The sequence below is a fragment of the Trichechus manatus genome, unplaced genomic scaffold, assembly GCF_000243295.1.
Source record: "Trichechus manatus latirostris isolate Lorelei unplaced genomic scaffold, TriManLat1.0 scaffold00061, whole genome shotgun sequence".
Lineage (NCBI taxonomy): Eukaryota > Metazoa > Chordata > Mammalia > Sirenia > Trichechidae > Trichechus > Trichechus manatus.
The window spans coordinates 9715512-9738829 of NW_004443997.1; the positions used below are offsets into that span (position 1 = coordinate 9715512).

Sequence of the window (23318 nt, forward strand, 5' to 3'; positions counted from 1 at the left end):
TCTGTGTCACTGCAGGTGCCTCGCGCCATCCTCGCAGTTACTAGTTGATAAATGAATGTCGATCACATTTGTTTCGATGCACAGTTGGGAGTCTGCAGAATAGAGGACATATTCTGTGGCTGCCCTCTACACCTGTAACCCCAACCAGCTGTCTTATAATAAATAATGCTGTTGACTATATAGTTCATGGTGGCCGTGAATTAGGACGAGTCAGTTCAAACTGCTCAGCTGAAATTTACAGCTGGAAAGTGAGCCAGTCCACCATCAGTAGTCCTATATTTTGGTCCTATTATGTGTCAGGCACAATGTTATGTGTTGATGATGATGAGTTTCTAGAGTTATTTCCATAAAGTACAGCCATGCTTTTGCCAGTGGTATTGTTTTATACCTGTATATGTTTAAATTATGTGTATTTTTTCCTCCTTGTGACCTTGAAACTTGAAAGTATGGTGTCAAGTTGAATGAAAAATTTTTCAAAATTCTTCTGAAATTCTAGTCATCATCTTGAGTTTATTTTGTCATGCTGAATAACCAAAAACCAAGACTTGGTGTTTCCTGTTGACGAAACCTCACATTCTAGTAAAACTCGGTTTTCTCGATATACTTGTCAAAGCAGAATGTACATACTTCTTTGTGTGTGACACAGTGAAAATTTTATCATTTTTATTTCAGTTTTTCCTTAAAGCACTGTAACTTTATGTTTTACACAAAATTTAATTCTTTTGAGTGGTGGTCAAAATATATTGTATAATATTTTAGAGAACTTTCAAAAAGAAGGAACGTCTTGGAGATGATTTTTAAAACGGTGGTTTCCTGGTGCTGTTTAGTAAAGTAATTTGGGCTCCCTGTGTTATTTCCTCAGGCAGACGTTCTCCTGTGCCGTCTTAAGAAAAGGAGCCATAGCTAACGACTTTGAAGTAATGAAATAATGTGCCACCGTAGTAATTTTGAAACTGCTTTTCTCCCAGAGCCTTCATTTTTATCATTTTTCAGTTCTCTGGAAAACAGAGAAGTAGAATATTTTAATATAATTTTCTGATCAGAAGTAAATTGTAAAACTTAAATGTAATAGATTACTAGCCCATTTTTAGAGACTTGTATTACCTTAGCAGTTGTACATGAGAATTTATATACAGCAATGTTCTTAATTGCTATTTTTAGATAAACAGTTTAACCTCATTGTAATGTTGTAAACTTGTAAATTTGATGTCATTGTGTACCAAACATAAGCAAAAAACAAATTTGTCTTTGTCCCTACACTCATTTAAAGGCCAGCTCAGGGGTTACTTTTCTATCTAGTTCATAGAGCCACTTTTTTTTTTTTCTTTTTTAAGGTTTTTAAATGTTTTCTCATTTATTTGACTCAACAAATATTTGCATCCTTGCCATGTGCTAGGCCCTGGTAAGGTAGAAACATGGTACTAGTGTTTCTTAGGAGTTTTAGTCGACACAGGAGATAGATTTTATGCAAATGAAACAATCAGTGAGCACAATAGCTTTCCAGAATTCAGAATGCAGCATAACTGATTTTCATATTTATCTGACAGCTTTACTTTAGTGTCATTGTCAACAAGTTATCGTTGTATTATTTGTCCGCAAACAATGAGAGGTTTGTGACATTAATATCATCAGAGGTCGGCTTTGCTGCATGGTTGATAAAGTAAAGCTGTGTTTCAGCTGTATTTTTTGTTTATAGCACCCATTTCCTACCAAAATATAGAGTTGACTGTTTCGTTCTTTCTTTTTAGTGAGCATTTGTCCTGTGCTTTTACATTCTTTCTTCACGGGGAAAGTAATGTATGCACGAGTGTGGAGATTGCCCAACACCAGCCAATTTATCTGATCAACGAGGAGCATATACACATGGCTCAGTCTTCACCTGCACCATTTCAGGGTAAGTACATGGCATGTCCCTCCTCTCCTCCCTTCACCACTGCCACCACCACCAAGCGGATAGCCACCTTGCCCACTGCTGTCTTGCAGGGTGAAACATAAGCTTAAATGGACATTTTAAAGCTAAGCGCAAAAGTCAATTTCTGAAAGAGAAAGGAAACACTACCATTTCATAAGTAAATAATAATAGCTTCTAGTTTTTGCTGAAGTTTATCACATATGCAGCATGGTCTTTGGTGAAATAGTATTGAGGAATACAGTGAAGAGAATTTCCTTTAGAACAAGACATCAACCACTCTTTGAAAAGTATAATCCAATGGGTAATTGACAAATCTTCTAAATGAAAAGTTTTCATTGTTTTGTATGTTAACCTGATTTCAGGATTGTAAATGATACGTAGTACTTACAGAACATTAACATTAAACTTACCGTTTGAAGTTTCAACCCAAATCAGATTTCTAGAGTTGTATAGTATATAGTATCTTCACTGATGTTGATATCGTTATAATTTTTTCCTTTATAGATTACATTGGTTATAGGTATTTGGTTATAATTTAGCCTGTTAATATTTTAATTATCTCAGCTTTAATTACCACATAGTTACCACCAAAATATCTTCATGCACTTTTTATCTAACTCTGCCTTCTAAATGTTTGTTTTTGTCTTTGGGAATCACAATTTTCTATGAATGACTGTTTTTAAATATTATAATATTAGGTGGAACCATATTGAAAAATCTTTTTTGGTTCAGTCTAATATATCAGTACTAGAGATATCTGGTTGAAATAGTATTCAGATGGAATGCAATTTTTAAAAACACTGGTATTTTAACAGACTTGTTAAAGTATTTTTATTATTATAACAGCCTGCCATATGAATGTTAAGCCTCCATATTAAGATTGTTGCCCTAAAGACAATTAAGCGTGTTTTTTAAGGGAAAAAAGAACATTGAATCCTTGCTTAGCTATATCCTAATTATTACCTAGACTCCCCTCCTACCCCCGCGTCCCCACACACTTGTAATACATTTTGAGCTGTGTAGTTTATCCTTCTGTAGTTTTGGGTGTTTTATGGATGGACCACTATAAAATTCAAAATTCTCAAGCTGTTCACTTGAGCATTGTACAGTATCTGTATATTATGTATTATCGGAATTATTTAAGTACTACATTTTCTTGAGTATAAAAGTGCTGAGGACTGTCTGACTTCATCTTAAACTTTATCACTTAAAATTAAAAGCATTGATTTGTGGTAGTAACAGAAGGAATCCTGAGGGAAGGAAACTAACCTTCTATGTTGGGAGAGATATTTTTAGGAATACCAGGTCCATCTAGACCACTTATTTTAACTCTTACTAGTTTGTCACAATGCCTCGAATCATAGAAAACTTTTGTGGACATTATCCTGCTTATTTCCAGTTGGTTGGTGTGGAGGAGGTAGATACTTAGGGCAGGTGCCAGCCTATAGATAATTATGGTTGACATAATTATCCAAATTCATGTGGGTATTTCTTAGAAGTGTTAATGCAGGAAAATTACCCTTGATTAACTGTGTTGGTTGGAGTATTTTATCCCATTTGGATCATTGAGGAACAGCAGAAAGGCACCCAAGAAATATGTGGTGTCTGTACTCTCTCTCTCTCTCTATTGATATGACATACCATCCAGCTATTAAAAAAAAAGCATCAACAAAAAAAGGCATCCCATTAAATGACTGTGTTGAGGTATTTTTTAAAAATCAGGATTAAGTGAAAGTGACCTTTATCCCCAGAAGAGTATTATTTGGAAGGTTGAAATACTAACCCTGAGGCTAAGAACTGACTGGGTTATTCATAGTACCATGTTAACTGTATTTTTGTGTCTAGCTCAGTGAAAATGACATCAAGGTCAAACACTGAAGGAGGAAGACAAGAGAACTTTGGGTGCTGAGATATATTTTACTTTGAGTTATTTCATCAACAGAACTCCAAAACTGAAATTACAACTAAGCATTATGTTTCACGCTTGGTACATTAAGACTTTTCTGCTTTTGGCAGTTTTACTTCTATATTATCCTTTAATTACCACAGTTCTTTAGGCAGTCTCAGGAACCACAGGGAGAATGTTCAAGTTCTAGGCAGGTTTTGGGGGGTAGGTATTGAATGGTTTTCTTTTTTTATGGACAATTCAGTGTTCACATTGTGTAAGCTGTTATTAAACAGGTGTGTTATGCTTTAGTGTACAGATAGGTGGTTATATACTGTGTGTTGATATAGCTGCCTGACAGTGTAATAAACAAAACAAAACCCGTTGCCATCTAGTTGATTCTGACACCTGGCGACCCTATAGGACAGAGTAGAACTGCCCCACAGGGTTTTCAAGGCTGTAATCTTTATGGAGTCGGAATCAACTTGATGGCAATGAGTTTAGGTTTTTTTTTTTTGTTTTTTTTTTAAATCTTTATGGAAGCAGACTGCCACATCTTTCTCTCACAGAGCGGCTGGTGAGTTTGAACCACTGACCTTTTGGTTAGCAGCCCAGTGCTTAATCACTGCACCACCAGGGCTCCTGTTTGATTTTCTTCAAAAATTGATGTGAGTTGACAGGCATGTAAATATTAAGAAATACTAAAATGAGAAACTTTTGAAAATCACAGTTTAAAAAGGGTTAGGAAATAAAGAACGATGTATATTTAGTGATGCTATGCTTTAACCTAAAATTACCACATATATAATGTTGTACTTCAGTAGGAGCTATTACTCTGATGTGTAACTTATGTTTCCCTCACTCCCGTCTCCCGTAGTACTGGTAAGTCCTTACGGCTTAAATGGCACGCTAACAGGCCAAGCATACAAGATGTCAGACCCAGCCACCCGTAAGTTGATCGAGGAATGGCAGTATTTCTACCCAATGGTGCTGAAAAAGAAAGAGGAACTGAAAGAAGAAGAAGAGTTGGGATATGATGATGATTTCCCTGTGGCAGTTGAAGTAATTGTTGGTAAGAGGAAAATATTTTGCCTGAAGAACTTTTTTCTATCTTCTTGATCTTCCTTAATTTAAACAGATAATCATTCAGATTCATCAGAAAGAAGCTCTGTAATTTTCCCATTTTTTTTTTTTTATTCTCTTGGCATAGTGGTATATGCTGAGTAGTTATCTTGCCTGAAGCACCAATGGTCCCTGTATTCCAAATGCTATTACAATGTTGGAACATATATTTAAATACTTATTCAGTTAGGAAAGAATGAAACATATCGCTTTTGACAGTACTTCATGAGCATCTCATTTTCACTGTGGCGCTTGGACTTTGGCCACTGGTATAACAAAGGCGGCCGTCTCGCGTGAACTCTTCTCAGGCCTGGTCCTCTCCTTGCTCTTCCCTTACAGGTGGTGTGCGGATGGTTTACCCATCGGCTTTCGTTTTGATCTCGCAGAATGACATTCCAGTTCCTCAGAGCGGAGCCAGTGCTGGAGGCCATATTACAGTTGGGCAGCAGGGTCTTGGGAGTGTGAAGGACCCAAGTAACTGTGGGATGCCTCTTACCCCCCCCACCTCTCCAGAACAGGTTCTCATAGGTGAGTATAACCCAAGATGTCCTGGCTGGAAGAGAGCGCAAAAAATCCTTGAGAGGGAACAGATGAGGAAATTCACTCTGAGAAATTCCTAGTGGAGGAGATAGAGGTAGAGTAAATGGGGATTTTACAGGATAGTGAAGGATATTTTTAGACAGAATTTATGTGCTTCAGAGTTTTAATTTTGCCCTAATTGAACAATTTAGTTATTTCTCGTAAAGTCTGCACATACGTCTGCCCCTTTGCACACAGAGGCAGGAGACAACATGCAGATTACTCTTTTCACAAATGGAAAACACTAAATCAGAGAATGACCACAGTCTTTGCCCAAATGGCCATCGCCAGCCGGGGGCAAGCCTGGGATAACTCTCTCCCTATTATATCATAGAGTTACACTAGCACCTAGGAGCTCTGGGTGGCTACTTTGTCTTGTCAGTTATCTGTCTGCATTAATAGTAAATATTAATTACCTGTGAACATTTTGATAACTTGAACGGTCTTCCTTCCTGGAAAAATTCAGAAATTGTTTAAATTGGTAGCATTTTGCCTTCTTTGTTGAGGATTTTATTTCCTATATTAACTTTTTTGTTGTGGTGGTTGAAGAACTCATTTTAACTAGGAACCTGGTCACTAAGAAAAGGATGATCATCATACCTGAGCAAAATGAGATTATTTATAGGCATTTAATCTGGGCCATTTGTAGGAACATCAGAGTAAATAAAGTCTTGACTGGTAAACTTTGAAAACAAACTATCAAGCATGAAACACATTTACATGGGAATTTTCGTGAGGATTAGGTAAGATAATATTTCAAAGTCTATAGCACAGTGCTTGGCACATAGTGAATATGCAATAAATGTTCATGGCTAAAGAATATATTGGGGAAAAGTATGGACTTTGTGAATGAACACACCTAGTTTTCAAAGCTGGCTGTATCGCTTACTAGTTGAATGACCTTATTTAATTGTCATACTTTTTCTGAGCCTCAGTTTCCTTCTCTGTTAAATAATACATACTTACATGGATGTTATGTGTATGAGGTAAAATGTATTTGAAAGTGCTTTGTAAACAGTAAAGCAATATACAAATGGTAGTTTAGAAAATTCAAAGCAATACTCAAAACTCCAGTTTGGCACACATTATTAAGTTAGCTGAAAGGAATTACTCAACCTTTGCGTGAGAGATGTAGCAGTGGGCAGCAGCTAGTCTCTGATTTTAAGGAGGCATCTACTTGCTGAGAAAGTTAAAAAAAAAAAAAAAGTACATCTAGCTCTAATATGCAATAGCAGAGAATTTGGATGATCCCTTGTGATAGAATTTGCCATGAGCCAATTTTTATTAAAATTCCTTTAAACTGGAAAAAAAAAAAAAGAAACCCACACTTTTATAAGGGAGCATCAAGAAGATATAGTAATATAAAGACTAGAATTGTCAATATTCTTTTGAAAAGTTTTAGTCACATTTCATATCAAACTTTGGATTTTTAATAGTTACACTAAATTTTTAAGTTGTTATCCATTTATTTTGTTTGTGTTTTGCTTGGTGCCTAGTGAAATTTGTATGCAACTTAAACTTGAGGGTCTGCTGTGTGCTTGGTGCCCTGCTCTAGGTGCTAACCTCTCATCAGTCCAGGCTCTACAGTTCACAATTCAAGAAACAAGAGGTTTTGTTCTTACTGAGTTTCAGTGTGGACTTCATAACTGTACAGCTGCAAATTCATCGCTTTTGACAGTACTTCATGAGCATATTTATTTATGGCCTGTGCTAGGCCCTGGGTAAATCCCCTGATGCTGCCTTAACCGTAAATAAAAGCTGCTGGTATCTTTGTAGTAAAATTAATTTGCCCCAGTTTTCATATCATAGCACGCTGGATTATAGCTTAGGACCCTTAGTGCTACCTCCAGGAGAATCCTGCTCAGCCTGACCATTCTGCAGCTGACTAACACTCAGCACTGCCGTTCTTTCCTGGATGTAGGGTTCAGTAGGTTATTTTGCCCCCTAAAATGGCCAAGAGTCTCCTGGATTGCACGGGGAGCCTAGGAGGACCAGCTAGTTTTGGTGAAATCACTCATGCCTTAGCTGGAGAGGTACATCAGCTTGCCTTTCCTGCTTTTAGTAGGTGGAGATAATTGGGGTAACAACATTCGATATGCATTTAATAACATGACTAGAAGCCTTTAATTCCATATAAGGTACCACCCACATTTTAGTTACATCATTAAATCCTACTGAAAGCATTAACCCAGCTTTATCAGAAAAGTCTTTTTGCCTTGTTCTCTCCTCCTCCGTCCTTTTTTGGCTATAAATTATTCCCTTAGGATACCATGGGCATTTGATCTCTTTAGCTGTATTGTAGGATATTTTGGGGGAAGAAGGGGTATACTATCTATTTGTTTCTTTCTTCACTTTGCCTACTTTCATAGTAGGCATTTAAAGATTAATTGTAAAATTGAAATAAATCATACCATGAACCAAGTCAGGAAACTTTTAAAATACATACAAGGTAGCAATGAAAGAGCAAATTTCTTGTCTCCTTTGATATATCTCATTTGTAGTATAATGATACTTTTCTGGGGAACAGGAAAGCTTCATTTCTTCCAAACGTAAGCATTTGGGATTTTGATACCAAGAATCTTTCATTTATGACATAAGGTTGCTTCTTACTTTTTCAGATGAGAGTGGAGGTTTTCCACAGTGCTTAAACTTCATTATTTCTGTAAGGATGTTTTGCATCGTAGTTCTACTGAGAATAAAGCCAACAATATATTTATTAAATATGTGGAATTAACAGAATGAATTTATTACTGGCAATTGACTTTAGTGTTTATCTTGTATGAGACAGGAGTAGCAAATACTCACAACCAATAGCCAGTATTATCAGTAGTCATAGTGGGCAGAGTGGCAAGGACTGGATTGCATACCAACTATATTTGGAAAAACTAAATAGAATTAGTAGAGAGAAACCAGTGACTTTATAGTCCTCTGATATAAAATGTCAAGACAACCTCTTTCAGTGTTTTAGTATTAAGCTTTCATAAGTAATGTCAGGCATAAGGACAGACAGTTCTACACACAAATTTGAAATCTGACCTTGTTAAAAAGCTTTGTGCCATGAACTTCTTTCTCCTCTTCGGGGCGCTGTGTATGGTTACACAACCATTTAACTAAAAGAGCGTAACGTTCCCTCTACTGTTCTCTTGTGTCTTAGAGCTTATTTATTGTGTTGGGATTCAGAAATCCGTGTCTGTTTCCATCTTTAATATTGTGACATGAGCCTTCCTTGTTAGATGTGTCCAGTACTTGTGGAGTAGGAACACTTCTGCATGCCCTTATGGATTCTGTGTGTGAGTGTATGAGCACTGATGTAATTAACCAACACAAATGATACTCATAGGTACAGATAGTGGCATTGTCGGGGGTAGGGGCAAAGCCAAATGAATGAGTTTTAACAATTAAAATGCATATTTATATTAAATAAGCCCGCAATCTATGTGCTAGAAGACCTTTTCAGAAAATTCTGACATTCTAAATTGTCTTTCTTTTCCAGGTGAGAGTGGAGGTACGCAGAGTGCTGTCAGTCACCTAGGTTCCCAAGAAGGGGGAATGATAACTATGCACAGTCCAAAGAGATCGGGGAAGATTCCTCCAAAACTCCACAATCATATGGTCCATCGAGTCTGGAAGGAATGCATCCTCAACAGAACCCAGTCCAAGTATGTCTTTTGGTTTATGTCTGGATCATGGTTTAGTAACCATCTCCTTGATGACTACATGAAGAGGTTTCAGCAAGCTGCACTGTCATGACCAAACTTGAGGGGTCGTTGGATTGGTGTTTCATCTTTTTAGAATGTAGCAGAATAAAATTCAAAACAAAGATGTTAAAATAGAGACACTTACTTTACTCGATTTGATTATCCAGGAAATTGTTGAAGTTCTTGATCATCTAAAGATTGGCATGATGTTCATCCAACATTTTTCAGGACAGATGGCTCAAAGATTCACCCTGTCAGGACAGTAATCAGTGGGTTTGGTTTCCCTTTGTATACCAGTTTATGAATGTTTCCCAATTACAAAGGGAAACGATATTCTTAGCCACATTTTCTCTTATACAGTGTCCTTACCATTTTAATTGGCGATACATTGTGAACTGGACTAGTAACTATTAAAGGAGTGTATAATAGCTGCTGTGCCTCTGTTTTGTTGATCTGGGGAAACTGTATTCTTGCACTAAACAACTCCCTCCTTCCCTCCTTGCTTTCTTCCTTCACTTATTTTTTGGAAAAAGGGGAGAATTGATTCAAAGAACAGACTGCTTGTGATTATTTTGATTGGCTAAATGGAAATGACAAACAGTAGTCCATAAAAACTATTCCACTCATCAAGACTTTATGTAACCATAATCAGCACATTTTGTTATGTTTATAATATGAGTGAGATGTCCGCTTTTGACTGATACAGGTAAACCCACAAGTCTTGATTCTCTGAAACAAAATGCCTGTGGACATCCTTGTCAGTAACTATTCATAACTCTACTCACTCAGAAGTCAATTAAATGTTACTTAAGTGACTACTGTTCACACTTGTATATACAGAGTTAGAACCTGTCCTTTGGACCCACCTTTTACCCAATTCACTGCTATATATTTATTTTCCAGTGGTAGTTTTAGAATAGGCTGCTAAAGAAGTAGTAGATAAAACCTAAAATCTTTGCCATTGAAAATCATGTGTCACATTCTAGAATAAAAAACGCATCTCTACTCGCTTAAAAAAATGACCCTTTCCTTTAGAATAATTGATTCAGATATTTTCCCTTTTACCTGCAGTGCCTAGATAATTTCCAAGTTAACATTTTCCTTTTCTTTCTTTTCATTACCATCTTTGATTTTTGTCGCCACGAACCGTTCGCCTCCAGCAGTCCTAATAGACGGGACCCCTCCCTCAGCAGCACAAGCAGGGAGATGAGGCACCCAGGGAGGCAGACGAGGGTGGAGAGCAACAGAGGCCCCTGCAGAGCTGCCTCTGGAACACTGGGCGGTATCAGCTGAAGCAAAATCAGCAATCCAAAAAGATTGCCTGCGTTCTCATTTTCACTGTGTACTAGTAGCGATCTACTTTTTACTACCGATTATCAGTGACATGTAGGAAACATCTTATTTTCCTGTGGTTGACATTAACAACGGTAGAATGCTGCCCTTAAATGCTAGTAAATATTATAGGGGTATTAGGAGTGATTTAAACAGCCTGTCAAAACAAGACAAAAAACCAAACCCACTGCCATCAAGTAAATTCCGACTCATAGCGACCCTGTAGGACAGAGTAGAACCGCCCCATAGAGTTTCCAAGGCTGTAAATCTCTGTGGAAGCAGACTGCCGCATCTGTCTCCCACAGAGTGGCTGGCGGGTTCGAACCGCTGACCTTTCAGTTAGCAGGTAAGTGCTTTAACCACTGTGCCTCCAAGGCTCCTTAATAGTCTGTCAGAGGGCTATAATTTACAGATGCTGTGGAAAGTTAATTTCTTTTGAAATTTTCTAGGTTATTTCTACATAATTGAGGTGGCCTTTTTTTTTTTTTTTTTTTTTTTAAAGCAACAACTATGAGTGCCAGATACTGTTTAAATTGCTATGTACACCACCCATGTTAAAACGCTAAATTTGACTAAAAGACTCCTACGTCTTCTAGTGCGTGAAACGAGTGGTAGTTTCTTACTTTGGCTGCTCTGAGTGCATGCCAGTAGGATACCATTACTATGTATAATGTATTGAAGCCTTTTAACATTTCCCCCTCCCCAGAAGTATAAGCATTATCTCCTGTTTACACAGAAGTCACATTTTTAACTCTTTTAGGAGGAGCCAAGTGTCAACTCCAACTCTTGAAGAAGAGCCTGCTAACAGTCCTGCTACTTGGGATTTTGTGGATCCAACCCAAAGAGTTAGCTGTTCTTGTTCCAGGTAGGTAGTTAGAAAGGCAAAACTGTGCTGGATAGGATGATGGCATGTTGTTGACTCTTCTGCTGGCCTCTCAGACCACTTCTTTCCTGTCTTTTTTTTTTTTTTAAATCTTTCTCCTCCTCCAGTAGAAAAGGAAAAGGTCAGTCTTTTCTCATATGCAGATGATACTGTCATACTGTAGGACTCAGAAAGAGGCTTATTAGACAACTGGCTCTGTAGCAGATTACTCCCACAAATGTCTTCAGGTTAGGTACTTCACAACTAAAGGCATCAATTGGACAAGACCATCCCTTTAAAATGATTATTTAACTACTCTAAATTTTAAAACAAAGATAACATTTTGAAAACAGATTGACTTGAGTCAAACAATCTGGAGCAAATAAACCTTTTATAGATAGTTTATTTTTTGTGTTGTCATTGATAGTGGTGATGTTTGTTGATGACTGAGGCAGGTATTTGGTAACACCTGCTGAAAGCTCAGATTGTTGTAGTCATGGTATCTGAATTGCTCATTCATTTAGGTGTTTGAATAGGACCTCACATTTTTGTCTGTAGGAAATTTTTGTGTTCCTCAAGAGTATTTTCTTGACTCACCACTCCATGTGGTAGTAAAGAATGTTACTCTGTCATGAGTCTTTATTAGGATTCTTAAATTTCTTAAGTGGATGTCAGCCTTATCCCCCTCCCCTCCCCCAGCTTAGTTGACTGTTAGAGTATGTGGTGATGATTCTTCATTTAATGGACAATTTAGAATAGCTTCGTGTCCAAGCCATACGTTTTCAAGTTTGGTACATTTTCAAATTTGAGAGAAGTGTATTTAGAAGAGAGCTGTCTTTTCCTCTGGTTTAAATCAGAGATTCTTAATGTGGCATAAATGAATTGACTCCATGGTAGCGAAGTGGTTCATATACCTACCCCCTGAGAATATATGCAAACTTGGGTGTGTGTGTATGCTGTCACTTTTAATCAGTAGAACAGTTTTGACACCCTCCTTCTGTCCTCCCTTCCCTCTTAAGTTGATTCTGTTTTATCAGGCTCTGCCTTGGTAGTCAGCCTCTTGTTGAGAGATGTTGCAGGTAAACAGCCTAATGAAACCCATGATTGATTTTTCTGGGAAGATGTTTTTGAAGAAGTTGTGTGCTCATTAAAAGTCCTCTCTCTGAGGAGGTGAGAATATCTTTCTGGTCTTGGGATAAAAATAGTATACTACAGTTCAATATTGTTGTATTTTTGTCTGTAGGCCATTGTGAATTATGGGACAAAAAGTATTTTTCAGTTAACATTGATTTCTAAAAAGTTCACAGCCAAGTGATGGTCCACCTTTAGCAAGTACATAGAATATGAATTTAGTGTATGTAACTTCACTTGTGCCCTCATCTTTTATATTTTTTCTGTTCTTTTCCCTGATCTAGATTTCTTCTCTTTTTAAAAATAATCTTTTTACTGATTTATATCACGTTTTTATTAGCTCCTTTGAATTTGTTTTTTGAAGTTTAAGTATAATTAAACGAATAAAGCTCTGTCTTTGTCCTTTGGGGTTATTGCTACATTTCCTTGACAAATTCTATACTTTCAGCTCTTTTTTGTAGCTCTGCATACCAGGGCAGCATTCCATTGACTTCCAAATATTTATCTGTAAACCTGACTATTCATGCTTACTGTGGTCTTGTATATTCTTTTTTTTTTTTTGAGGGGGGAGGAGGGTTTCTTTTAAGAAATCTCTTACATATTAACATGTCTGTTTCCCCACAAACCAGGCACCCTATTTCAGTCATTTTTATCACAATTTTCTCTTCTCAGCCTAAAAACTTTATCATTTACTTTTTTTCCTCTTCATTTTCTAGATCTTCTCTATCACTGCAGTTTACAATGACTTCCTCTGAAATGTCTGTTTTATGCACTCTGCTTTCCTTCTCCTCTTAGCCACTGTGTATGTCTACATGATTTGGCCCTGCCTCTGGCTACTTCCCTCCATCAGTCCACCCAGATCTTCCTGCAGCCTGCTTCAGTCACGGCCCTTTCCTGTTTAGATTTGCAACGGTAGTCTATTACCTACTGGCTTACCCTTAATGATAACCGTTTCGCAGTGTAGCTGAGTTGGCAAATACAGTTGGAAAAAGCAACTTTATAAGATTATCTACTTGCAAAAGGTCCTCACTTTGAAGAGGCTGCCAGAAAATACCTGTCAAAGGACTAGTGTGGTTAAATGCTCTCTGAGAAAATCCAAATCAGAAAGTTTCATGTAAAAGACTTTTAAAGCTTAAGTTTTAAAATAAGCACCCTGAGAAGATATAATTGAGATATTCTCAGATGAGACCTTCACATAATACTGCAGTACTGTGTCCTGGAGGCTTACAGCACACTTTTGGCCTTATTGTCAATTGCCTTATGCTAAGACAACCTTCTTCAAAGTCAGGATTTTTTTTTTTTTTTTTTTTTAGAGTAGCAAAGACTTTGGCAAGAGTGTTTTGACATTATCTACTGCAGGATTACCAAACCCATTATGGAATGGCCTACCGCTCACACTATTTAATGGTCTTATGGGGCAGGGTGGCCATCCTGCTGTCCCACTAAACCATCCCATTATGCCACACAAATCCATTTTACTGCCCACTAGGGCATCGTTGAGTGCAATGCAGCAGTAATTTAATGCCACCCTAGTGGCCTGAGAGAGTTGCTGCTCCACCGGCAGGAGAGCTTACATTTTTCCCTGGCAGTGATTTATATGTTGGGAGGATCTGGCTGACCTGCTATATAACTTTGTTGCACAGATTAAACCTTAGCATCATCTAGTGGGCCCTTACTGAGCAATTTTTCATACTCACGCTTGCCAGGAAGTGTGTTAGGATGTGAGCAAACTTGCTGTTCCTACTTAGATGGTTCAACTGCATTTGTGTAAGGGTGTTGTCTTAATCTTCACTCACAACCTTTTACGTCTGTCTGTTTTTAGTATGTGGATGTGGGATCCAAAGTTGTCTTTTATTCCTTCTTTCTTAGATAATAACCAAAAAAACCTGTTGCCATCAAGTCGATTCTGACTCAAATGACCCTGTAGGACAGAGTAGACCTGCCCCATCGGGTTTCCAAGGCTGTAATCTTTACGGAAGCAGACTGCCACGTTTTTCTCCCACACAGTGGCTGATGGGTTTGAACCACTGACTTTTTGGTTAGCAGCAGGAGCACTTAACCACTGCACCACCAGGGCTCCTTTTTAGATAATAGTCACATATAAAGTTTCTAGTATACTTATCCTATTAAATGTTCTTAGGATTGACCCCCGTCATCCTAGTTTCACACTCTGGAATGGAGTTACGTAGTTATTTTATTCCCGATTTACACTACAAGCCATTATAAGTCATTCTATGTTAGAGTTAGTAGAGTGTTCAAAATAGAAATTGCAGACTTTTTTTTTTTTATTCTGGCCAGACAATCTCATGATTCATGGTTTTCAGATGCAATATGAATAGGTTATCTGAGGCCCTCACCAAATTTGAATGATTTGGAGATTTTTCAAATCGGTAATTGTGCAGGGTTAGCAGTACATTAGTTTACCCTTCTTGATAAGTTTGTCTCTTATCTGCTTAACTTGTATGTGATTGGTTCATCACTTTTTATCAGTGTGTATTGCTTCTTTAATCATTTTAAATGTAATTAAAACCTAGAGTTCTGTTAGCTGTATGAGTGCATCTAATGGGGGCCTAAAAAATCATAACCTGTCAGAAGCATCTCTTTTATAATGTTATGATGCTGCTGTGGTTTTCACCTGTGTATTTGCTGACTTGTTTTAATTCTCATTTCAGGCATAAACTTTTAAGACGTTGCGCAGCAGGACCCAACCGACCTCCCACAATATCTCAACCAGGGTTCAGTGCAGGACCATCATCATCTTCATCTTTGCCACCTCCTGCTTCTTCTAAGCACAAAACAACAGAACGACAGGAAAAAGGAGACAAGTTGCAAAAGAGACCCTTGATACCTTTTCACCATAGGCCCTCTGTGGCTGAAGAGTTATGCATGGAACAAGATACACCAGGACAGAAGCTAGGGTTGGCAGGGATAGACTCCTCCTTAGAGGTGTCTAGCAGTAGGAAGTATGATAAGCAAATGGCCGTGCCTTCCAGAAATACAAGCAAGCAAATGAATCTGAATCCTATGGATTCACCTCATTCCCCTATTTCCCCTCTGCCGCCAACACTCAGCCCTCAGCCTCGAGGTCAGGAAACGGAGAGTTTGGACCCACCGTCTGTCCCTGTGAATCCAGCCCTCTATGGAAATGGCCTAGAGCTCCAGCAGTTGTCTACTCTGGATGACAGAACTGTCCTCGTAGGCCAAAGACTGCCTCTGATGGCAGAGGTCAGTGAGACAGCCTTATATTGTGGGATCAGGCCCTCAAACCCGGAGTCATCAGATAAGCGGTGGCACAGTTACTGTCTTCCACCCAGTGATGATGCTGAGTTCAGGCCTCCAGAGCTCCAGGGTGAGAGGTGTGATGCCAAAATGGAGGTCAACTCAGAGAGCACTGCACTGCAAAGGTAAGGCGGCCTTCGTACGCCCACCTGACCCCCGAGCCGAGGGCTTAGGTGGGTGAACACCAGGAACCTTGCTCCTCATCTCTCCCCGCTATACCTTCGGATCTGACACGAAAGCAGCCCTTTCTTCACCATTCTAGACTTTACGTATAGAAAATGCTTAAGAGGCAAATGTTTTGTCCTTCATGAAAGTAAGCGCACATGTTATTACATAAACACAGTGGCATGTAAGGGCTCCTTTTGGCATTTTAGTGTTAATTTTTTTTTGACCTACTGTTTTTTAATCAAAGAACATAGCTCTTTCTGTATTGCATCTTTCCATATTGCTGTTAACACATCCTTTGTATGTTGACACTTCTGAGGAAGGCTTTGCATACGTTCTGGTATGTAGCATGCATCCAGTAATAATACTTAACACTTAACGGCACTTTTGAGCCACCCATTATCCTAAACACTTCACACAGATTATCTCATTTACTCTTCAGCACAACCATATTGTTGTCTTAATTTCATAGCTGAGAAACTGAGGTCATGCAGTTAGTAAATGACACAGATTGAATCTGAACCTAGGCAGCCTGTCCCTAAAGCCCATGGAATCAGAGAAAAAAACATATATTCTTAGCAAAGCCTACTGAGATGTATATAATTGTGAATATAATCTCTGAAAGAAAATCACTAAGTAGATGTGCTTTTTAGTTTAAGCTTTATAAATGCTTTAAATTATATGTGCGGCTTTTTTTTTTTTTTTTTTTAAGATCATTTTACCTTGTCTGTCTTGCTTAAATCACATTCATTTTCCCTTTCAGACTCCTAGCACAACCTAACAAACGGTTTAAAATCTGGCAAGACAAGCAGCCCCAGATGCAGCCACTCCACTTCCTTGATCCATTGCCTCTAACCCAGCAACCTGGAGACAGTTTGGGAGAAGTCAATGACCCATATACCTTTGAGGACGGTGACATAAAATACATCTTTACAGCAAACAAGAAATGCAAGCAAGGGACGGAGAAAGATTCCCTGAAAAAGAATAAGGTACCATTTAACCTAGAGAGAGTCCCGCATGGTGTGGGTTTCTACCTATCGCGACACAACACGTGTGGGAGACGTTTGAGGCAGAACGTCTGAGATAGTCTTGCCTGATTGCTCTGTCCCCATATTCATGCTCTTGGTACTATTGTATTGAACAGCGTATTGTTCCTTTTTATGTCATGGCTCACCTTTGTTTAAAAGTCAGCCGAACATAAACGAAGCCTCATATTTTCCAGGCTATAGCTCGTCTGGTGCATGTTTCCTCTCATATGCTAATTCTTGTTGGCCTATGCTCCCTGCTTATTTCTCTTTAAGTGTAATTCAGAAACACCTGAAACGTGAGGAAAAGTTGATACTATCTACTGTTCATTGAGCGCGTATCATATTTACTATACTAAGCGCTTTACCTGTATATCTCACTGAATTAATACTAACACTGCTCACAAACCGTCAGTGTTAATTTTACTGGTTCCATTGTCATAAAAATCAGTACTGGGGGTGTCTGCTGTCTTTAGCCTTAAATTTTAAGACATTCTAAAATACTGGGCCGTTTAAAGTGGTATTCGTGAGAGTAGAGGGAAGAAGACAATTAAAAGAGGCCAGTTTAATTCAGGGGAACGTTTCATAGACTCCTTTATAGAGATCTATTTAGATCCAGAAAGCATGATCCATAATTCTATGTCTAAGTTGTTATAAAAGGCAGCTTTTAAAACACCATGGGCCAGTCTGTAATCAAATGCCCCCAGTACCATTTAGGCATAAAACCCTGATTCACTAAGAATACCCCACTGGGTCAAGGGAGAAGTGGGGGAGTTCTTGGTTCTGTGTAAATTCAGGAGAAAGGGCATCTCTTTTATTTCCTTTGGTTGCATAGACCATGGTTTATCATACTTGTGCTCATAACAAATTCCATTCTACCCTCTAATTCTTTGTGTTCTCCCTCATATTCCCACACTTTGGGTTGGTGTTCATGTGTTTTGTTTGGCTGAATTTATTATACAGTCAGAGGATGGATTTGGTACCAAGGATGTCACTACACCAGGTCATTCCACGCCGGTGCCTGATGGGAAAAATGCCATGTCTATTTTCAGTTCTGCTACTAAAACAGGTGTGTACAATGATTATTTGCCTCACTTGGATTGTTGCTAAAATAAAATGCAAGGAAGATGCTTCTCGATTTAAAATTATATTCTGATTGTAGTAGCAGTAATGTGATCTCACCTTTAATATATTCTTCATAAGTTTGTTTTTCAGTTCCTTTCAAAACTGATACACATATTTGGAAATAATGGTCACTAAATTTAATTAAAACCATAGAGAACCAATTCACAGGCAGGTCTTGTGCATTGAGATCCGTGTCCTCCCCTCACTCCTCATCCCTCGGTGAAGCCGCTTATTCTGGCCCTTTTGCCTCCTTTCCTGCAGATGTCCGGCAGGATAATGCTGCTGGCAGAGCTGGCTCCGGTAGTCTTACGCAGGTGACAGATTTGGCACCTTCCCTGCATGACTTAGACAACATCTTTGATAATTCTGATGACGACGAACTTGGGGTGAGTCTGCCACAGCTTCACATACAAAAATTTCCCTACAAGGGATGACATTATGATCTTGCTTCAGTGTTCCTTTATAGTTTGGTCTACTGAATTTTGGAGCTTTATTTTAGGTTTTGAATGTTCTTAAAAAATATTGGTATACTTTGAAGAAATGCCAGAGTTATCTGTATCTAACACCGCTCGAACTTTGTTTGTTGATGGCATTTTTCATTACTGTTATTCCTGTTGTAAATATTGTAGTCTTTCACATTTATTTTAATCTTTCTACATAAATCATAGGACTGAAAGAAATGTGTAGTCCCGCTAGGTCAATTCTGAAAAATGCCCACATACCTTCTTATTTATCTAATAAGTCAGAGTTCCATCTACATTTTGAGAGATACATAATATAAATCTGATATATACTTTCTAGAAACAGGCATTGTAGTAAGGAAGCAGAATTTATGCACATAGAAATTACAGTATACAAAGCATCATATGATGAAAGGGTCAGATAAGAATTGTTAACTCTGGAGAACAGCTGGACTAAGAGTCTGGAAATTTGTGTCCTCGTCTTCCTAATCAACTCTGTTCCTTTGGGCAAATATAAGTGCCCATGTATTTGTGGGGAACCTAGAGATGAATAAAGATAGGCCTTCTTTTTCAAAGAAGCCGGTTCATTTTTTCTTTATTTAATTAGCTACTTCCCCATCTATCCATTTTATATACACTGTTAATCATTTGATGATCAGTTCCTTTGTGATGGGTACTCAGCCTAACCATTGAGGTTAAAGATATGATTAAATTACCATCCTTATACCTGAGACACTCACAGACGTAAGGAGAAATAACATATAAAATACATAAGGTTACAATATACTTGTAACTCTGAATGTAGTAATAGACCTGAATCTAAAGATGCCGCAGGGTCAGGTACATAGTGACAGGGAAGCACTGTTAAAGTTAAGGCTTGAACATTAAGTAGGAATCACGTTTCTAAGACCCATTGCACTTTAAAATAAAATTTATCTGCTTAGCATATAATATACACCATTAATGTCATCGGTACTTAGAAGATGATGAATCCATAATGGCCTCAAAGAATGGATTTGATTTGAAATGTGGAGAGACTGGGTTCAGTGAGAGGCAGGGGACGGACGTTAGTTTGAGCCTGGTATGAGCCTTGGTTAACAACAGAAATGAACTGAAAGGATTATGGGGGATAATGAACAGACCATTAGTCTGCTTTCTGATGCTGGGGAGAGACAGATATGGTTAGGAATGCTTTGGCCAGGCTCAAACCCCTGGACTTCAAACTATGCTATACCTATAGTGTGTTCCTCTGAAGGCTGCTAAGTGTGGAACTGACCTGGTAGAGTGAGTGCTAATTTCCTTGTCATCATTCTGATATGCAGAAAGCAGGACTATTATTTGGTAACTTTTGAAGGCACGCTGGTGGGACAATGGTTAAGAGCTCGGCTGTTAACTAAGAGGTCAGCAGTTCAAATACACCACCTGCTCCTGGGAAACCTGATGGAGCAGTTCTGCTCTGTCCTGTAGGGTTGCTATGAGTCGGAGTTTTCTGGACGACAACGGTTTTGGTTTTGGTTTTTGGGTTGTATTGAAACCTGAGGACCTGAACGCGTAAAGTGACTGCATGATGGAAAAGGACATGGCAATGTGAAAAACCCTTTGGTAGAAGGAATGAGAAGTTTTCTTATTGCTGATCTAAGCACTGGAGATCCTTTTGAACTTGACTATCTCCCTAAAGCCATGTATTGCCTAGGATTGGTTTTAATGATCCTAAGGGTTAGGACAGGTCTTCGGTGGTGATGGTAGGAACAAAGTATGAAAAGAAAAGGAATCACAAATCAAAGGAATAGAAGAGGAGGAGAAAAGGGAAAAGAGCAAGCAGTACAGAGTGCCTCAGTGTTCTTCATAGCCACCGTTGCTAGTGATTGCTTGTCTCTGTTCTGAGCCACTGTAGTTATTCTCTACATAAATTCTGAATGGCTGCTGGACTAAACGTTTACTTTAAAGTTTTGGAATATATTTTTAGTAATGTGCAAAGGACAGTTGGACATTTTAAATCTAATTTTCATTTCTCTGAACTGAGTGTTTCTACTTTACTCTGATTTCTAGCCTAGTGTTTAATCAAGTGAAGAGTTTACCTTAAAATAATTTGCTAATTCATCTTACTTAGTAACTAGAAATGGCGTTTGGCTAAGTTTTATCTCAGATGTCTTTGAATTTGATTTTACATTTCAAGTCTATGTTATGGTTTAAGTGTAAATAAATAAAACCAGAAGGCCTTCTATTTGTAATAATCCTCTTTTTCTTGGTTTTATTTTATCTTACTTTACTTTAGTTAAAGATAATCTTGCCTAGTAAGGGACTTTAAACAGATCAGAGAAAAACTTCCTCTGTATTTCAGTCATTTTATGAGATAAGGTTGTTTTTTGTGAAGATGAACAGTAACTGTTGAGATAGGTCCAGAAGATACATGGTTCACCATGGTGAAAAGTAAAAGATTAATAGCTTTGGAGGGCCTGAGGTCATCTCTTTTAGCTGCCTGCCTCCAAACAGAAGGCAAACCAAACCGATTGCCAATCACAGCTGGAGGCACCACCCTAATGTAATCACTGTGTCTGTGAAAGGACTCTTCTGATGACCTGGGAGGAGAGAGCTGCTTCAAGTCTGCAGTCTCTGCTTTGACGGCATAATCTGCCCTCACCAGGTCCGTGAAAAAAAGACTCAGTCACTCCATTTCTCATACTTGATAAGCTTGTAACCATCGCCTTTGTTTCTCTCTCTGCTGGTATTTCTAGGAGCTCACCCAGTGAACACTGTGTAAGAAGACAGCTTTCCTTTATTTCTCAATATTAATAGGCATACACTAAGAAATATTTGATGACTGCCCTGCTTATATGCAAATATGTTACTCCGTTGTAATATGAATGGTCTGTTCTAGGCTGTGTCACCTGCACTGCGGTCATCAAAAATGCCTACGGTTGGGACAGAAGACCGACCTCTTGGAAAGGATGGAAGGACTGCCGTTCCTTACCCACCAAGTAAGTGGAGCAAATTGACCGAGGCTTGACTCACTACCTAAACTTACAGTGTTCGCATACTCAGTGTCGCCTTCTTGGAGATTCCCCTCCTTTTTCTCTTTCTTTTGACAAAATTCTAACTATGAACTGAAACTCATATAAGTTGGTGTTTCTGCAATGACAGGAGCCCACTGTATGCAGGGAGGAGCGTCATTTGAGTTCCTTTTCCTTTGCTTTCGAATTAAGACTTTTCTTTTATGGTTTAAAATATGGAAAACAGCGTGTTTCAGTTTGTTTTTTAATAGTCCTTCCCCAGTAGGCAGAATGCTACTCGAGTGACGTTCAGGGAGATATTCTGAGCGCTTGTGTAAATGTTTCAATTTTCATACATTTAATTCACCCAAGGATAATGATTATTAGTTTTCTGTGGTCCTTTTTCAGATTCGTACTGAAGTTTTGGTGTTTTCCTTTTGAAATCAACTAGTTTTTATTACGTATACTGACAGGAAGAGAAACATCTTTTTTCCAGTATATTCTTTACCCTAAGAAACCATATTATTCTATAAGAGAAACGAATGTCAGGGTAGCTTATGTGGATACTCTGAAGCAGAAACATAGTTCTATTGCAAATCATTCTTTAATACCTTCTCATTAACTTCAGCCGGTAATGAGAACAAATTGAGGGGAAAAACCACCATGTCATAGGGATGAGTCAAAAAGTTTTATGAACCTATAAATGTAGTGCTGATTTACTCAAATATAGAAGTGTGAAGTATACAGAGATTGGATTTTGACAGCTTTAGTGGATCCATAGCTTTTTAAAATACGCAAAGCTTTCTCAAGCGTGACATGTATGAAAATGAATAATGATAGCCAGCCAGTTGCTGTGGTTTTTTTAATTAAACATTTTTCTTTTTTTATTACCCTGCACTGCAGAATTTTACAAACATGGAACTCACAGATTAAAAGAAACAGTATTGAAATAGATACATATGGAATAGGTCAGATGAGTGGATTTCTTCCCTAGTATTGAACTGGCTAACCCTCTGCCCTTTTTGACGTTAAGTGATACATAGCAGTTTTAAATATCAGGTGACTTGCCTAAGATTGTTCACCCGCCAACCATCCTGCTAGTTAGTGTCACTGCCCAGGAAAGTAGTACTGTGCACTCTCTCCTTTCTATTCAAAAAGGAGTTGTTTCAAAGAGAAGCTACTCACAATTTTATGAGAGAGTACAGGTTAGAAAAACTAATGAATTTGTAATATGGCACAGAAATATTAGCATCAGGAAAATTCAGGTATACAAGAGTTAAGAGGATCTTTTTAATTTAAATATGAAAGCATATGTGTGTCTATGGGATCGCTGAGTCAGAATTGACTTGATGGCAGTGGGTTATTTATTTTATGCGTGTCTCTAAGTGTGGACACACACACAGGATTACCTCTCAAGAAAGGACAGTGAAAATACCCTGCCAAGATGTTTTCATCTCTGCAACAGCTTTATTGGACATTGAGTTGGAAAGACAGACATATTATACAATTTACTGTCTAGAACAGCGCTGTCCAATAGAAATACATTGTGAACCAGAAATGAGAGCCACAGGTGTATTTTTTTAATTTTCTAGTAGCCACCTCAGAAAAGTAAAACAGGTGAAATTAATTTTAATGCTGTTTTATTTAAACTTATGCATTTAAATGTTTTTATTTCTACATGTAATCAGCATAAAAAGTATTGAGATAATTTACATTCTTTTTGGTACTGACTCTTTGGAGTCCAGTGTGTAT

General features: G+C 38.2%; 1 protein-coding gene across 2 annotated transcripts in view; it reads left to right on the forward strand.

Moving 5' to 3' along the window:
- Nucleotides 1-23318, forward strand: part of MED13L (mediator complex subunit 13L) — a 271111-nt gene that overhangs the window by 208339 nt on the left and 39454 nt on the right. For both annotated transcript variants that reach the window (XM_004379045.1, XM_023733778.1), the window contains exons 5-14: nucleotides 1749-1894; nucleotides 4675-4869; nucleotides 5259-5447; nucleotides 8992-9157; nucleotides 11289-11393; nucleotides 15194-15925; nucleotides 16729-16954; nucleotides 17954-18059; nucleotides 18377-18501; nucleotides 21455-21554. In XM_004379045.1, coding sequence (XP_004379102.1) covers nucleotides 1749-1894; nucleotides 4675-4869; nucleotides 5259-5447; nucleotides 8992-9157; nucleotides 11289-11393; nucleotides 15194-15925; nucleotides 16729-16954; nucleotides 17954-18059; nucleotides 18377-18501; nucleotides 21455-21554 — 2090 coding nt within the window. The remainder of the gene's footprint in view (nucleotides 1-1748; nucleotides 1895-4674; nucleotides 4870-5258; nucleotides 5448-8991; nucleotides 9158-11288; nucleotides 11394-15193; nucleotides 15926-16728; nucleotides 16955-17953; nucleotides 18060-18376; nucleotides 18502-21454; nucleotides 21555-23318) is intronic.